Below are 14,541 nucleotides of genomic sequence, written 5' to 3' on the forward strand. Positions count from 1 at the left end.
TTGGGGGATTTTAATTTGGGGATTTTGATTTTGGGGATTTTGATTTGGGGTTTTAATTTGGGGATTCTGATTTGGGGATTCTCATTCCGGGTGCTGCTTTTGGGTCCCAGTTTTGGGTGCTGGGTGCTAATTTCGGGCTAATTAATTTGGGGGTGCTAATTAATTTTGGGTGCTGATTTTGGGTGCAAAATTGTGGTTCTGGGAGCTGATTTTGGGGTGCTAATTAGGGGGTCCTAATTAATTTCGGGGTGCTAATTAATTCTGGGTGCCATTTTTGGGGTGCTGGGTGCTAATTTGGGGATCCTAATTAAACTTCAGGGCGCTAAATTTGGGTGCCAATTAATTTGGGGATGCTAATGAACTAATTGGTGCTAATGAACCAATTGGGGGTGCTAATTAACTTATTGGGTGTGTTAATTAGCTAATTGGGGGTGCTAATTAATTAATTGAGGGTGCTAATGAACTAATTGGGGTGTTAATTAATTAATTGTGGGTGCTAATTAACTAATTGGGATGCTAATGAACTAATTGTGGGTGCTAATGAACTAATTTGGGTGTTAATTAATTAATTTGGGTGCTAATGAACTAATTGGGTGTTAATTGCCGCGCTGGTGGCGGGGCCTCCCCCCCCTCCCCCCCCCGTTTTGGGCCCAGCCCAGGAGGAGGGGCCGGAGGAGGCCACGCCCCCCGGCGGCCTCAGCCAATCACAGCCCGAGCTGCGGGAAGGAGGCGGAGCCAGCGCTGAGGGTAACGGCCCCTCCCTCACCCCAAAAACAACAAAAAATGGGCCCCAAAAACACCGAAAAAGGGCCCCAAAAACATCAAAAGGGCCCGAAAAAATATTGAAAAGGTCCCAAAAACATCAAAAAAAGCCCCAAAAATCTAAAAGGGCCCCAAAAAACCATCTGGGGACACAAAAAAAACCCCAAAAGGGCCCCAAAAACCTCAAAAGGGCCCGAAAAAATATTGAAAAGGTCCCAAAAACATCAAAAAAGCCCCAAAAAACTAAAAGGGCCCCAAAAAACCATCTGGGGACACAAAAAAAACCCCAAAAGGGCCCCAAAAGCATCAAAAGGGCCAAAAAAACGTCAAAAGGGCCCCAAAAAATATTGAAAAGGTCACAAAAAACTTCAGAAGGGCCCCAAAAACCATCTGGAGATACCAAAAGATCCAAAAGGGCCCCAAAAACATCAAAAGGGCCTGAAAAACCCTCTGGGGACACCAAAAGGACCCCCAAAAAATCACAAAGTTCCCAAAAAAAGTCAAAAAGGCCCTAAAAAAAAATCTAAAGGGACCCAAAAATCCCCCAAAGAGCCTCAAAAAACCCCAAAAGGGCCACAAAAACATCAAAAAGGTCCAAAATAATCCAAAAGAGGCCCAAAAACACCCCAAAAATCCTCTGGGGACGCCAAAAAGGGCCCCAGAAATCCTGAAAGGGCCACCAAAGCCAACCCCTTGGGGCCACCAAAAGTCCCCAGGGCCACCAAAACCCTCCCTGAGGGGACCTTGGGGCCACCAAGAGCCCCAAAAGGGCCACCAGGACACCCCTGGGGACACCAGAACAGCCTTGGGGACACCAAAACGGCCTTGGGGACACCAAAATGGCCTTGGGGACACCAAAACAGCCTTGGGGACACCAGAACGGCCTTGGGGACACCAAAACGGCCTTGGGGACACCAAGATGGCCTTGGGGACACCAGAACAGCCCTGGGGACACCAAAACAGCCTTGGGGACACCAAAACAGCCTTGGGGACACCAAAACGGCCTTGGGGACACCAAAATGGCCTTGGGGACACCAAAACGGCCTTGGGGACACCAAAACGGCCTTGGGGACACCAAGGTCCCCTCTTGGGGCCACCAGGAGTCCCCAGGTGGCCACTGAGGTCCCCCCTGTCCCTTTTCCAGGGAATTTTTTCTACCTGAGCCTCCCCACGGGACCCCCCAGGCCGGGAGGGGACACCCCTGGGGACACCCCTGGGGACACCGGGGACATCTCTGGGGACACCAGGGACATCTCCAGGGATGGCCCCAGGGACATCAGGGACACCCCCGGGGACGTCCTTGGGGACATCTCTGGGGACATCTCTGGGGACACGGAGCTGATCCTGGGGACCCTGGAGGAGCTGCGGGGGAAACTGCTCAGGCTGAGGGTGAGGGACACTGGGGACACTGGGGACATCAATGGGGACATTAATGGGGACATTGGGGACACTGGGGATGTCAGTGGGAAACTGCTCAGGCTGAGGGTGAGGGACACTGGGGACATCAATGGGGACATTGGGGACACTGAGGATGTCAGTGGGAAACTGCTCAGGCTGAGGGTGAGGGACAACGGGGACACTGGGGACATCAATGGGGACATTGGGGACATCAATGGGAAACTGCTCAGGCTGAGGGTGAGGGACATCAATGGGGACATTAATGGGGACACTGGGGACATTGAGGACACTGGGAAACTGCTCAGGCTGAGGGTGAGGGACACTGGGGACATCACTGGGGACATCAATGGGGACATTAATGGGGACACTGGGGACATTGGGGACATCAGTGGGAAACTGCTCAGGCTGAGGGTGAGGGACATTGGGGACACTGGGGACATTAATGGGGACATTGGGGACATCAGTGGGAAACTGCTCAGGCTGAGGGTGAGGGACACTGGGGACACTGGGGACATCAATGGGGACATTGGGGACATCAATGGGAAACTGCTCAGGCTGAGGGTGAGGGACACTGGGGACATCACTGGGGACATTAATGGGGACACTGGGGACATTGGGGACATCAGTGGGAAACTGCTCAGGCTGAGGGTGAGGGACATTGGGGACACTGGGGACATTAATGAGGACATTGGGGACATCAGTGGGAAACTGCTCAGGCTGAGGGTGAGGGACATTGGGGACACTGGGGACATTAATGAGGACATTGGGGACATCAGTGGGAAACTGCTCAGGCTGAGGGTGAGGGACAACGGGGACACTGGGGACATTAATGGGGACATTGGGGACATCAATGAGGATATTGGGAAACTGCTCAGGCTGAGGGTGAGGGAGAGTGGGGACATTGGGGACATTGGGGACATCACTGGGGACATTGGGGACACTGGGGACATCAGTGGGGACATTGGGGACGTCATTGGGAAACTGCTGAGGGTGACGGACAACGGGGACATTAATGAGGACATTGGGGACATCAGTGGGGACCTTGGGAAGCTTCTGAGGCTGAGGGTGAGGGACACTGGGGACATCAATGGGGACATCAATGGGGACATTGGGGACACTGAGGACGTCAATGGGAAACTGCTCAGGCTGAGGATGAGGGACATTGGGGACATTAATGGGGACATCAATAAGGACATCAATGGGGACATCAATGGGGACATTGGGGACACAAATGGGGACATTGGGGACATCATTGGGAAACTGCTGAGGCTGAGGGTGAGGGACCTTGGGGACATCACTGGGGACATTGGGGACATCAACAGGGACATCACTGGGAAACTGCTGAGGCTGAGGGACAACGGGGACATCAGTGGGGACATTGGGGACATCAATGGGAACACTGGGGACATCACTGGGGACATTGGGGACAATGGGGAACTCAGTGGGAAACTGCTGAGGGTGAGGGACCTTGGGGACATCAGTGGGGACATCACTGGGAAACTACTGAGGCTGAGGGTGAGGGACAATGGGGACATCAATGGGGACACTGGGAAACTGCTGAGGGTGAGGGACATTGGGGACATCATTAGGACATTGGGGACATCACTGGGGACATCAAGGGGAAACTGGTGAGGGTGAGAGATCCTAAAACTGGGGACATCAATGGGGACATTATTGGGGACGTTGGGACGTTAATGAGGACATTAACGGGGACATCACAGGGGACATTGGGGACATCATTTGGAACGTTGGGGACATCATTCATCATTGGGGACATAGGGGGCATCAATGGGGACATTAATGGGGATGTCAATGGGAGGGGACACGGAGGGGGACATCAATGTTGTCCCAGGGGACATTGAGGGGACAGCAGGGGACACTCCAGGGGTGGCCCAGCCCTGTCCCCAACTGTCCCCAAATGTCCCCCAGGCCCTGGAAGCCGCTCACCGGCAGCTGCTGCACTCACTGAGGGGGGACAGTGCCACCGCCCCCGGTGTCCCCAATGTCCCCAGGGATATCCCCAGTGTCCCCGGGCGGGCCCCGCCACCCCCCGGCCCCCAGAGCCGCTCACGGGGACACGGCGGTGCCACCACCCCCGGCACAGGTGAGAGGGGACACGGTGACACCGCCCCTGGCACCCCTGTGTCACCCTCAGTGTCACCCTGTGTCACCCATTGTCACCCTCAGTGTCACCCCAGTCCATGACAACCCTGAATGTCACCCTGTGCCACCCTCAGTGTCACCCTCGGTGTCACCCCAGTCCGTGACATCCCCAGTGTCATCCTCCATGTCATCCCAGTCTGTGACACTGTGTGTGTCACCCTCAGTGTCACCCCCAGTGTCACCCCCAGTGTCACCCCGGTCCATGACAACCCTGAATGTCACCCCTGTGTCACCCTCAATGTCACCCTCTGTCACCCTCAATGTCACCCTGTGTCACCCTCGGTGTCACCCTCAGTGTCACCCCAGTCTGTGACACCCTCAATGTCCCCTCAGTGTCCCTCCCCTCCGTGTCCCCTCCCCACACTCCCTCCCCATCCCCCATTATTTCCACAATAATTTCTCATTATTCCCCCATTAATTTCCCATTATTTCCCCCATTATTTCCCCCATTAATTTCCCATTATTCCATTTTTCCCATTATTTCCCCTAATAATTTTCCCATTATTCCCATTATTTCCCCCATTACTTTTCTCCTTTTCCCCATTGATTTCCCATTATTTCCCCATTAATTTTCCCATTATTCTCATTATTTTCTCCATAATTTCCTCATTTTCCCCATTAATTTCCCAATATTTCCCCCATTAATTTCCCATTATTCCCCCATTAATTCCCCAATAATTTCCCACTATTCCCCCATCAGTTTCCCCATTTTTTCCCCATTTAATTTTTATTTTAATTGTTATTTTTGTTTTCCAGGCTCTGCCGGCCCCGCCCACCTTTAACCCGGGGCGGGGGGAGGGGCCGGGCTGGAATTTCCCCTCCCCCTCCCCCCAAAAACCCAAAATTCCCGGGAAATTTTTCCCGGGAAAACGTCCCTGGACAGACGGACAGAGGGACAAATGCACTTTGTTGGGAATTTCCTCCTTTTCCCCAAAAAAACCACAAAATAAATCCTATAAATATGTATGTACGCCCCTCCCCCACCCTGTAAATAGCCCGGGCCGCCCCTCCCCCACCCCGGGGACAATCGGGGGACACGGTGACAATCGGGGGGGGAGGGGTGGCACCCCCAAATCCCGGGATTTACCCCAAATCCTGGGATTTTACCCCCCCAAATCCTGGGATTTCACCAAAATACCGTTTTCCCCAAAATCCTGGGATTTCACCCCAAAATTCCGGGATTTATCCCAAAATTCTGCATTTTTTTTCCCCCAAGATTCCAGGATTTCACCCTAAAATCCTGGGATTTATCCCCCAAATCCTGGGATTTCCCAAAAATGCCAAGTTTTCCCCCAAAATCCTGGGATTTCATCCCAAAATTCTGGGATTTAACTCAAAAATTCTGGGATTTACCCCCCAAATTCTGGGATTTACCCCAAAAATCCCGGGATTTCACCCCAAAATCCTGGGATTTCACCCCCAAATTCCAGGATTTACCCCCAAAATCCTGAATTTACCCCAAAATTCTGCATTTTTTTCCCCAAAATTCCCAGATTTCACCCTAAAATTTTGGGATTTACCCCAAAAATTCTGGGATTTACCCCCAAAATCCCGGATTTTTCCCACAAAATCCCAGGATTTCCCCAAAAATCTCAAGTTTTCCCAAAAATCCCCGAATTTCCTTCCAAAATACCGAGTTTTACCCCCCAAAAGCTCGAGGTTTTCCACAAAATCTGGAGTTTTTCCTCCAAAATCCCAACTTTTCCCAAAAACCTCAGATTTTCTTCCCAAAATTCTGAGATTTTCCCCTGAAATCCCAAATTTCCCCCCAGAATTACAAATTTCCCCCTAAAATCCTGGATTTTTCCCACCAAATCCTGGATTTTGTCCCTAAAATCCAAAATTTCCCCCCAAAAATCCCAAATTTCCTCTCAAAAATCCGGATTTTCCCTCTAAAATCACAGATTTCCATCCCAGAATCCCAAATTTCCCAAAAAATTCTGGTTTTTTTCCCCAAATCCCAGGATTTCCCCCCCAGAATCCCAAATTTCCCCAAAAAAATCCCAAATTTCCCCCAAAATTCCATTTTTTTTCTCCAAAATCTCTGGTTTTTCCTAAAAAATTCTGAGATTTCCCCCCAAAATCCCAGGATTTCCCCCCCAAATTCCAGGATTTTCCCCAAAAATCCTGGATTTTCCCCCCAACCCCGGGGGACACAAATATAAATATTATAAATATCAGAGCCCGGGAGGGGCGCTGGAATATGGGAAAAATCCTCAATTTTGGAGTCGTTTTTTGTGGGATTTGGGATATTTTTAATGGGATTTGGGAGGTTTTAATGGAATTTGGGATTTTTCAATAAGATTTGAGGGATTTATATGGAATTTTGGGTGGGTTTTAATAGGATTTGGGGGTTTTATGTGGAATTTGGGAGGTTTAATGGGTTTTGGGGTTTTTTAATGGGATTTGGAGTTTTTTAAAATGAGATTTGGGATTTTATAAATGGGATTTGGGGTTATTTAATGGGACTTGGGGGTTTTTTAATGGATTTTGGGATTTTTTTTTTTTTCCAATGGGGGAGGGGTTACAAATCCTGGGATTTGGATTTGGGATTTGGAGTTTTTTAAATGAGATTTGGGGGTTTTTAATGGGATTTGGGAAGTTTTTATATGGAATTTTTTGGGGGGTTTAATGGGATTTGGGGATCTTAAATGGAATTTTGGGGGAGTTATGGGATTCGGGGGGTTTTTATGGGATTTGGGACTTTTTTTCCCATGAGGGAGGGGTCCCAAATCCTGGGATTTGGGATTTGGGGATTTTGGAGGTGCCGGGAGGGATTTGGGAATTTGGGATTTTGGATTTGGGGTTTGGGAATTTGGGGAGAGGGTTCTGGAAATTCCAGAGGTTCTGGAATGTGGGGGGGGAGGTGGGATTTGGGATTTGGGAGTTTTGGGATCCAGATCCTCCCCCAGTTCCCGTCCCTGTCGGGATTTGGGGTCCTGGAGCTCCCGGGAGGGATTTGGGAATTCTGGGGTTTGGGATTCAGGAATTCCGGGATTTCAGAATTCTGGGATTTGGGAGTTTTGGGATTTGGGATTTCTGAGATTTGGGGATTGGGATTTGGGAATTCCAGGATTTGGGAATTCTGGGGTTTGGGGTGGGATCCCTGGGATGGGATTTGGGAATTTGGGGATCCAGCCCCGTGTCCCCAAGGGCTGAGCGTGTTCCTGGGGACAGCGACGTCCCCAGAATGTCCCCAAATGTCCCCAATGCCCCTGGGGGAGGCAACCGTGTCTCGGGGGGGGGGGGGGGGGGGTGGCAATGTCCCCAAAGGGTGTGACAGTGTCCTGGGGGTGTGACACTGTCCCCATGGGTGTCACAGTGTCCCCAAGGGGTGTGACACTGTCCCTGAGAGGGTGACAATGTCCCTTGGGGATGTCACAGTGTCCCCAGGGGATGTCACAGTGTCCCCAGAGGGTGTGGCACTGTCCCCTGGGGGTGCAACACTGTCCTAGGTGTGTGACAATGTCCCCAAGAGGTGTCACAGTGTCCCCAGGGGGTGTGACACTGTCCCCAGGGGGTGTGGCACTGTCCCCAGGCTGTCACAGTGTCCCCAGGGGTGTGACACTCTCCCCAGGGGGTATGACACTCTCCCCAGGGTGTGTGGCACTGTCCCCAGGAGGTGACAAAGCCGAGCCGGGGGTGACAAAGCTCCGGTTTATTTACAAACTGGCGGGGGGGGGGGGGGGGTGGCACCGTCCCTGTCCCCAAAGTCCCTGTGTCCCCTCCAGTGTCACCTCCTGGTGTCACCTCCTGGGTCATATCCTGGTGTCACCTCCTGGTGTCACCTGTCCTCAGTGTCACACCCTGGGTGTCCCCAGGGTCAGGTTCCTGATGTCCTCGATGTCACCTCTCCTGTGTCCTCGATGTCACATCCTGATGTCCTCGATGTCCTCTCCTGGTGTCCCCGATGTCACCTCTCCGGTGTCCCCAGCTGTCTGTTCTCAGTGTCCTCAGTGTCACTCCCTTGGTGTCACATCCCAGATGTCCCTGATGTCCTCGATGTCCCATCCGTGGTGTCCCCAATGTCCCATTCCTGGTGTCCGTGGTGTCACATCCCAGGTGTCCCCAATGTCCTGTTCTTGGTGTCCCTGATGTCCCCAATGTCACAGCCGTGGTGTCCCCACTGTCCCTTCTCAGTGTCCCCAGTGTCTCCACTGTCACAAGGTGAAAATCTTGTCCTTGGTGTCCCCAGTGTCCCCAATGTCACAATGTGAAGATCTCGTCCTCAGTGTTCCTGTGTCCCCAATGTCCTCGATGTCCTCAATGTCACAAAGTGAAGATCTCATCCTCAACATCCCCAATGTCCCCAACGTCCCCAGTGTGCCTGCTGTCCCCAATGTCCCCAATGTCCCCAGTGTCCCCAATGTCCCCATGTCCCCATGTCCCCACTGTCACAAGATGATCTTGTCCTCGGTGTCCCCCGTGTCCCCATGTCCCAGTGTCACAAGGTGAAGATCTCATCCTCGGCGTCCCTGATGGCTCCGATGTCCTGATGCCCCCCAGTGTCCCCAATGTCCCCATGTCCCCGTGTCCCCAGTGTCACAAGGTGAAGATCTCGTCCCCATGTCCCCATTGTCCCCATGTCCCAGTGTCACAAGGTAAAGATCTCATCCTTGGTGTCCCCATGTCCCCATGTCCCGCTGTCCCAGTGTCACAAGGTGAAGATCTCGTCCTCGCTGTCCCCATGTCCCCATGTCCCCAGTGTCCCCGCTGTCCCCAGTGTCCCCATGTCCCCAGTGTCACAAGGTGAAGATCTCATCCCCGTGTCCCCATGTCCCCAGTGTCCCCGCTGTCCCCATGTCCCCCAGTGTCCCGTGTCACAAGGTGAAGATCTCGTCCCCATTGTCCCCCATGTCCCCGTGTCCCCATCTCCCCACTGTCCCCATGTCCCCATGTCCCCATGTCCCCGTGTCACAAGGTGAAGATCTCGTCCTCGCTGTCCCCATGTCCCCGCTGTCCCCGTGTCACAAGGTGAAGATCTCGTCCTCGCTGTCCCTGAGCGCGGCCGCCCGCGGGGTCCTGGTGAGGGGTCGTGGTCCCAGCCGGGCCCCCCGAGGGGACGAGGGGCTGTGACCACCCCGGGGGCTGTGGGGACACCAGGGGACACCGTGGGTGGCACTGCCACCACCCCGGGCCACCAAACCACAACTGCACCCCACTTGTCCTCATTTTTCCCCCAAATTTCCTCCAATTTTATCCCAATTTTCCCCAGAATTTGCCCCAATTTTGTCCCAATTTTCCTCAGATTTTGCCCCAATTTTATCCCAGTTTCACCCCAATTATCCCAAATTTCCCCCAATTTTATCCCAGTTTTTCCCAGATTTCACCCCAGTTTTGCTACAATTTTCCACCAATTTTCCCCAAATTTTCCCCAGTTTTCCCAAGAATTTTCCCCAATTTTGAGTCAATTTCCCCAAAATTTTCCCCAATTTCGTCCCGGTTTCACCTCAATTTTCCCCCAGAATTTTTTCCCCAAATTTTCCCCAGATTTCCCTCCTGCTCTCCTGGCCCTGCAGCCGCTGTGCTGCCGCCTCCTTGGAGTGGCCGATAGGCCTCAATTTCTCCCCAAATTTCCTCCAAATTTTCCCCCAGTTTTTCCCAATTTCTCCCAGATTTTCCCTAAATTTTCCCCAGATTTTCCCCAAATTTCCCCCAAATTTTTCCCTCATTTTTCCCAAATTTTCCCCAAATTTCCCACCTTGTCTGGTGTCCCTGCAGCCGCTGTGCCGCCGCCTCCTTGGAGCAGCCGAGAAGCCCCAATTTCCACCCCAAATTTCTCCCCAATTCCACCCCAAATTTCCTCCAATTTTCTCCCAGATTTTCCCCCAACTCTCCCCAAATTTTCCCCGAAATATCCCCAAATTTTCCCCCACATTCCCCCGAATTCCCCACCTGCTCTCCTGTCCCTGCAGCTGCTGTGCTGCCACCTCCTTGGAGAGGCCAAGAAGCCCCAATTTCCACCCCAAATTTCCCCGATTTTTCCCCCAATTTTCCCCAAATTTTTACCTCAACTTTTCTTTAATTTTCTCAGATTTTTCCCCCAAATATCCCCAAAATTTTCCCTGAATTTCCCATCTTGTCTTGTGGCCCTGCAGCCGCTGTGCTGCCGCCTCCTTGGAGAGGCCAAGAAGCCCCAATTTCACCTCAAATTTCCCCAATTTCACCCCAAATTTTCCCCCAATTCCACACCAAATTTCCTCCAATTTTCTCCCAGATTTTTCCCAGATTTTCCCCCAACTCTCCCCCAAATTTTCCCCAAAATATCCCCAAATATCCCCAGAATTTTCCCTGAATTTCCCATCTTGTCTTGTGGCCCTGCAGCCGCTGTGCTGCCGCCTCCTTGAAGCGGCCGAGAAGCCCCAAATTTCCCTAATTTTTCCCCCAATTTTTCCCAATTTTGTCCCAGATTTTCTCCAAAATTTTCCCATATTTTCCCTACATTTTTCCCCCAAATCCCCCCGAATTCCCCACCTGCTCTCCTGTCCCTGCAGCTGCTGCGCCGCCACCTCCTTGGAGCGGCCGAGAAGCCCCAAATTTCCCCCCCAAATTTTTTCCAATTTTTCACAGATTTCCCCCAATTTTTTCCCAATTTTTTCCTGAAATATCCCCAAAATTTCTCCTAAATCCCCCCGAATTCCCCACCTTGTTTCCTGTCCCTGCAGCCGCTGTGCCGCCGCCTCCTTGGAGCGGCCGATCTCGGCGTCCAAACGGCGCAGGAAATCCGAGGCCGACAGGTCGTGACGGGACGGGCCCGGGACCGGGAGTGCCCCGGGGGTGTCCCCGGGAATGTCCCCAGGGGTGTCCCCAGGAAGGTCCCGGGGCTCGGGGACACTGGGGATCAGCAGGGTGGCCTTGAGGAAGATGGTGTCAGACGAGTAGAGGCGGTTGGCGCGTTGGATCTGCTCCATCTGCAGGGACAGGAGGGGGATTGGGGTGAGATTGATGGGATTTGTTGGGATTTATGGGGTTTATGGGGTGGGATCGATGGGATGGGATTGGGGACAGGGACAGGATAGAACAGGAATTGGGATGAGGTAAGATTTAGGGGGTTTATGGGATATATGGGATGGGATTGGTGTGGGATTTATGGGGTTTATGGGGTTTACGGGATGGGGTTTATGGGATTAATGAGATGGGATTGGGGACAGAGATTTATGAGGTTTATGGGCTTTATGGGGTTTATGGGGTTTATGGGATGGGATTTGTGACAGGGATGGGAACAGGGATGGGATAGAACAGGAATTGGGATGGGATGGGATTCATGGAATTTATGAGATGGGATTGGGGACAGATTTATGGGGTTTATGAGATGGGATTGATGGGGTTTATGGGGTTTATGGGATGGGACTGATGGGATTTATGGGGTTTATGGGATTTACAGGATGGGGTTTATGGGGTTTATGGGGTTTATGGGATTTACAGGATGGGATTGATGGGATTTATGGGGTTTATGGGATTTACAGGATGGGGTTTATGAGATTTATGGGGTTTATGGGGTTTATGGGGTTTATGGGATGGGATTGATGGGGTTTATGGGGTTTGTGGGGTTTATGGGATTTATGGGATTTATGAGATGGGATTGGGGACAGGGATTTATCAGGTTTATGGTGTTTATGGGATGGGATTTATGGGGTTTATGGGGTTTATGGGATGGGGTTTATGGGGTTTATGTGGTTTATGGGGTTTATGGGACGGGATTGATGGGGTTTATGGGATTTAGGGGGTTTATGAGATTTAGAGGATGGGATTGATGGGGTTTATGGGGTTTATGGGATCAGCAGGGTGGCCTTGAGGAAGATGGTGTCAGAGGAGCAGAGGCGGTTGGCGCGTTGGATCTGCTCCATCTGCGGGGACGGGAGTGGGACAGGGATTGGGGTGGGATTGGGGTGGGATTTTTGGGATTTTTAAGATTTATGGGATGGAATTGGAGTGGGAGAGGGATGGGATAGAACGGGAATTGGGATGGGATTTATGGGGTTTATAGGATTTATGGGACAGGATTGGGATGGGGTTTATGGGATGGGATTGGGGACAGGGATGGGATAGAACAGGAATTGGGATGGGATGGGATTTATGGGATTTATGAGATGGGATTGGGGACAGGGATTTATCGGGTTTATGGTGTTTATGGGATGAGATTTGTGGGGTTTATGGGATTTATGGGGTTTATGGGATTTATGGGATTGATGAGATGGGATTGGGGTGGGATTGATGGGATTTATGGGGCTTATGGGATTTATGAGAATGGATTGATGGGATGGGATTGGATTGGGGACAGGGATGGGATAGAACGGGAATTGGAATGGAATGGGATTTATGGGATTTATGGGATTGATGAGATGGGATTGGGGACAGGGATTCATGGGGTTTATGGGGTTTATGGGATGGGATTGGGGACAGGGATGAGACAGAACAGGAATTGGGATGAGATAGGATTTATAGGATTTATGGGATGGGATTGGGGTGGGATTTATGAGGTTTATGGGATGGGATTGGGGACAGAGATGGGATAGAATAGGAGTTGGGATGGAACGGGATTTCTGGGACAGATGGATTGATGAGATGGGATTGATGGGATGGGATTGGGGACAGGGATGGGATAGAACAGGAATTGGGATGGGATTTATGGTGTTTATGGGATGGGATTTTTGGGGTTTATGGGGTTGATGGGGTTTGTGGGATTTATGAGAATGGATTGATGGGATGGGATTGGGGACAGGGATGGGATGGGAACAGGGATATGATAGAACAGGAATTGGCATTTATAGGATTTATGGGATTGATGGGATTTTAAAGGATTTATGAGATGGGATTGATGGGATTTATGAGGTTTATGGGATGGGACTGGGGACAGGGATGGGATAGAACAGGAATTGGGATGAGATAGGATTTATGGGATGGGATTGATGAGATGGGATTGGGGACAGGGATTTATGGGGTTTGTGGGGTTTATGAGATGGGGTTTATGGGATGGGATTGGGGTGGGATTGATGGGGTTTTGGGGATGGGATTGGGGACAGGACAGGACAGAACAGGGACAGGGATGGGGACAGGGATGGAATAGGAGCAGTACAGGGACTGGGATGGGAATGGGGACTGGGGACAGGGACGGGATGGGACCGGCACAATGACAGGAATGGGACAGGGACAGGGACGGGGACAGAAGAGGGACGGGGATGGGGACAGGGATAAGGCCAGGGATAAGACACAGACCAGGGACAGGACAGGACGAGGACCAGGATACTCGAGCGAAGCCAACGGGGCCAGGACGGGCCCGGGATGACGCTGTGGACCCCCTCGGCCCTCCCTCCCCTCGGTCCCCCCCCGGTGTCCCCGGTGCCGCTCACCGTCACCCCGTAGCGCAGCGCCAGCCCCGGCAGGGTGTCCCCGGGCTGCAGGCGGTGCTCCCGCGGGGCCCCGCCGCTCCCCGCCATGGCCGGCCCGGGGGTAACCCGGGGGTCCCTCCGGGGGTCCCTCCGGGGGTCCCGGCCGGGCCCCGCCGCTCCCGGGCCGCCCTCGGCCCCCTCAGACCCGGCGCGGCCTCGCGGCGCCTCCTGGGAGTTGTAGTTCCGGCCACGTCATCCCCGCCGCCATTCCCGCCGAGACTCCCTGAGGCTGAACTACAATTCCCGTCATGCAACGGGCGGGCCGCGCTGAGCGCTCGCTGATTGGTCAATTCCCCCCGCGCGCACTGCCCGCCGGGAAGCGGCGGTGCTGGTTGCCATGGTGACCGCGGCCTAGCGGGAGCCGCCATGTCCTTTAAGCGCGACGAGAACGACCCGGGGCCGCTCGGGGCGCTGCAGGTGGGGCCGGGACCCCCCGGGACCCCTCCCCGGGAACCCCTCGGGACCCCCGGGACCCCCAACCCTAATCCCGCCCTCCCCGCGTCACCCCCGGCGTCACCCCCGGGCCGCGGCCTGAACCCCTCGGGTCCCCTGAGGCCTCCCCTGGGTGTCCCCAACCCTCCCCTGAGTATCCCCAGCCCTTCCCTGGGTGTCCCCAGCCCTCCCCTGGGTGTCCCCAGCCCCTGGGTGTCCCCTCAGCCCCCTCTGGGTGTCCCCAACCCTTTCCTGGGTGTCCCCAGCCCTTCCCTGGGTGTCCCCAACCCTCCCCTGGGTGTCCCAACCCTCCCCTGGGTCCCTTTGTGTCCCCTCAGTCCCCTCGAGTGTCCCCAGGGTCCCTTTGCCAAGGGGGGACAGTTTGGGGGTGTTATGA

General features: G+C 53.1%; 3 protein-coding genes across 3 annotated transcripts in view; 2 read left to right on the forward strand and 1 right to left on the reverse strand.

The window, feature by feature from the left end:
* The window catches only part of ARHGEF11 (Rho guanine nucleotide exchange factor 11), a gene marked incomplete at its 3' end in the record, with an annotated part of 80,039 nt that extends 74,934 nt beyond the window's left edge, over window positions 1-5,105 (forward strand). The window contains exons 38-41 of the mRNA XM_083878843.1: window positions 655-747; window positions 1,907-2,151; window positions 4,090-4,264; window positions 5,080-5,105. Coding sequence (XP_083734969.1) covers window positions 655-747; window positions 1,907-2,151; window positions 4,090-4,264; window positions 5,080-5,105 — 539 coding nt within the window. The remainder of the gene's footprint in view (window positions 1-654; window positions 748-1,906; window positions 2,152-4,089; window positions 4,265-5,079) is intronic.
* Window positions 5,106-9,290: 4,185 nt separating this feature from the next.
* LYSMD1 (LysM domain containing 1) lies at window positions 9,291-13,857 on the reverse strand (the record flags this gene model as incomplete). Its single annotated transcript, XM_083879129.1, has 3 exons — window positions 13,674-13,857; window positions 10,969-11,234; window positions 9,291-9,411 (listed from the first exon to the last, which is right to left on the reverse strand). Exons 1-3 carry the CDS (start codon window positions 13,758-13,760, stop codon window positions 9,291-9,293), a joined length of 474 nt encoding a protein of 157 aa, XP_083735255.1. The 5' UTR covers window positions 13,761-13,857.
* A 221-nt stretch (window positions 13,858-14,078) lies between these two features.
* Window positions 14,079-14,541, forward strand: part of PIP5K1A (phosphatidylinositol-4-phosphate 5-kinase type 1 alpha) — a gene marked incomplete at its 5' end in the record, with an annotated part of 11,257 nt that continues 10,794 nt past the window's right edge. Inside the window, one exon of the mRNA XM_083878844.1 lies at window positions 14,079-14,129. Within this exon, the coding sequence (XP_083734970.1) occupies window positions 14,079-14,129 (51 nt within the window). The remainder of the gene's footprint in view (window positions 14,130-14,541) is intronic.

This window comes from Zosterops lateralis, assembly GCF_965231275.1.
Source record: "Zosterops lateralis genome assembly, chromosome: 27".
NCBI lineage: Eukaryota > Metazoa > Chordata > Aves > Passeriformes > Zosteropidae > Zosterops > Zosterops lateralis.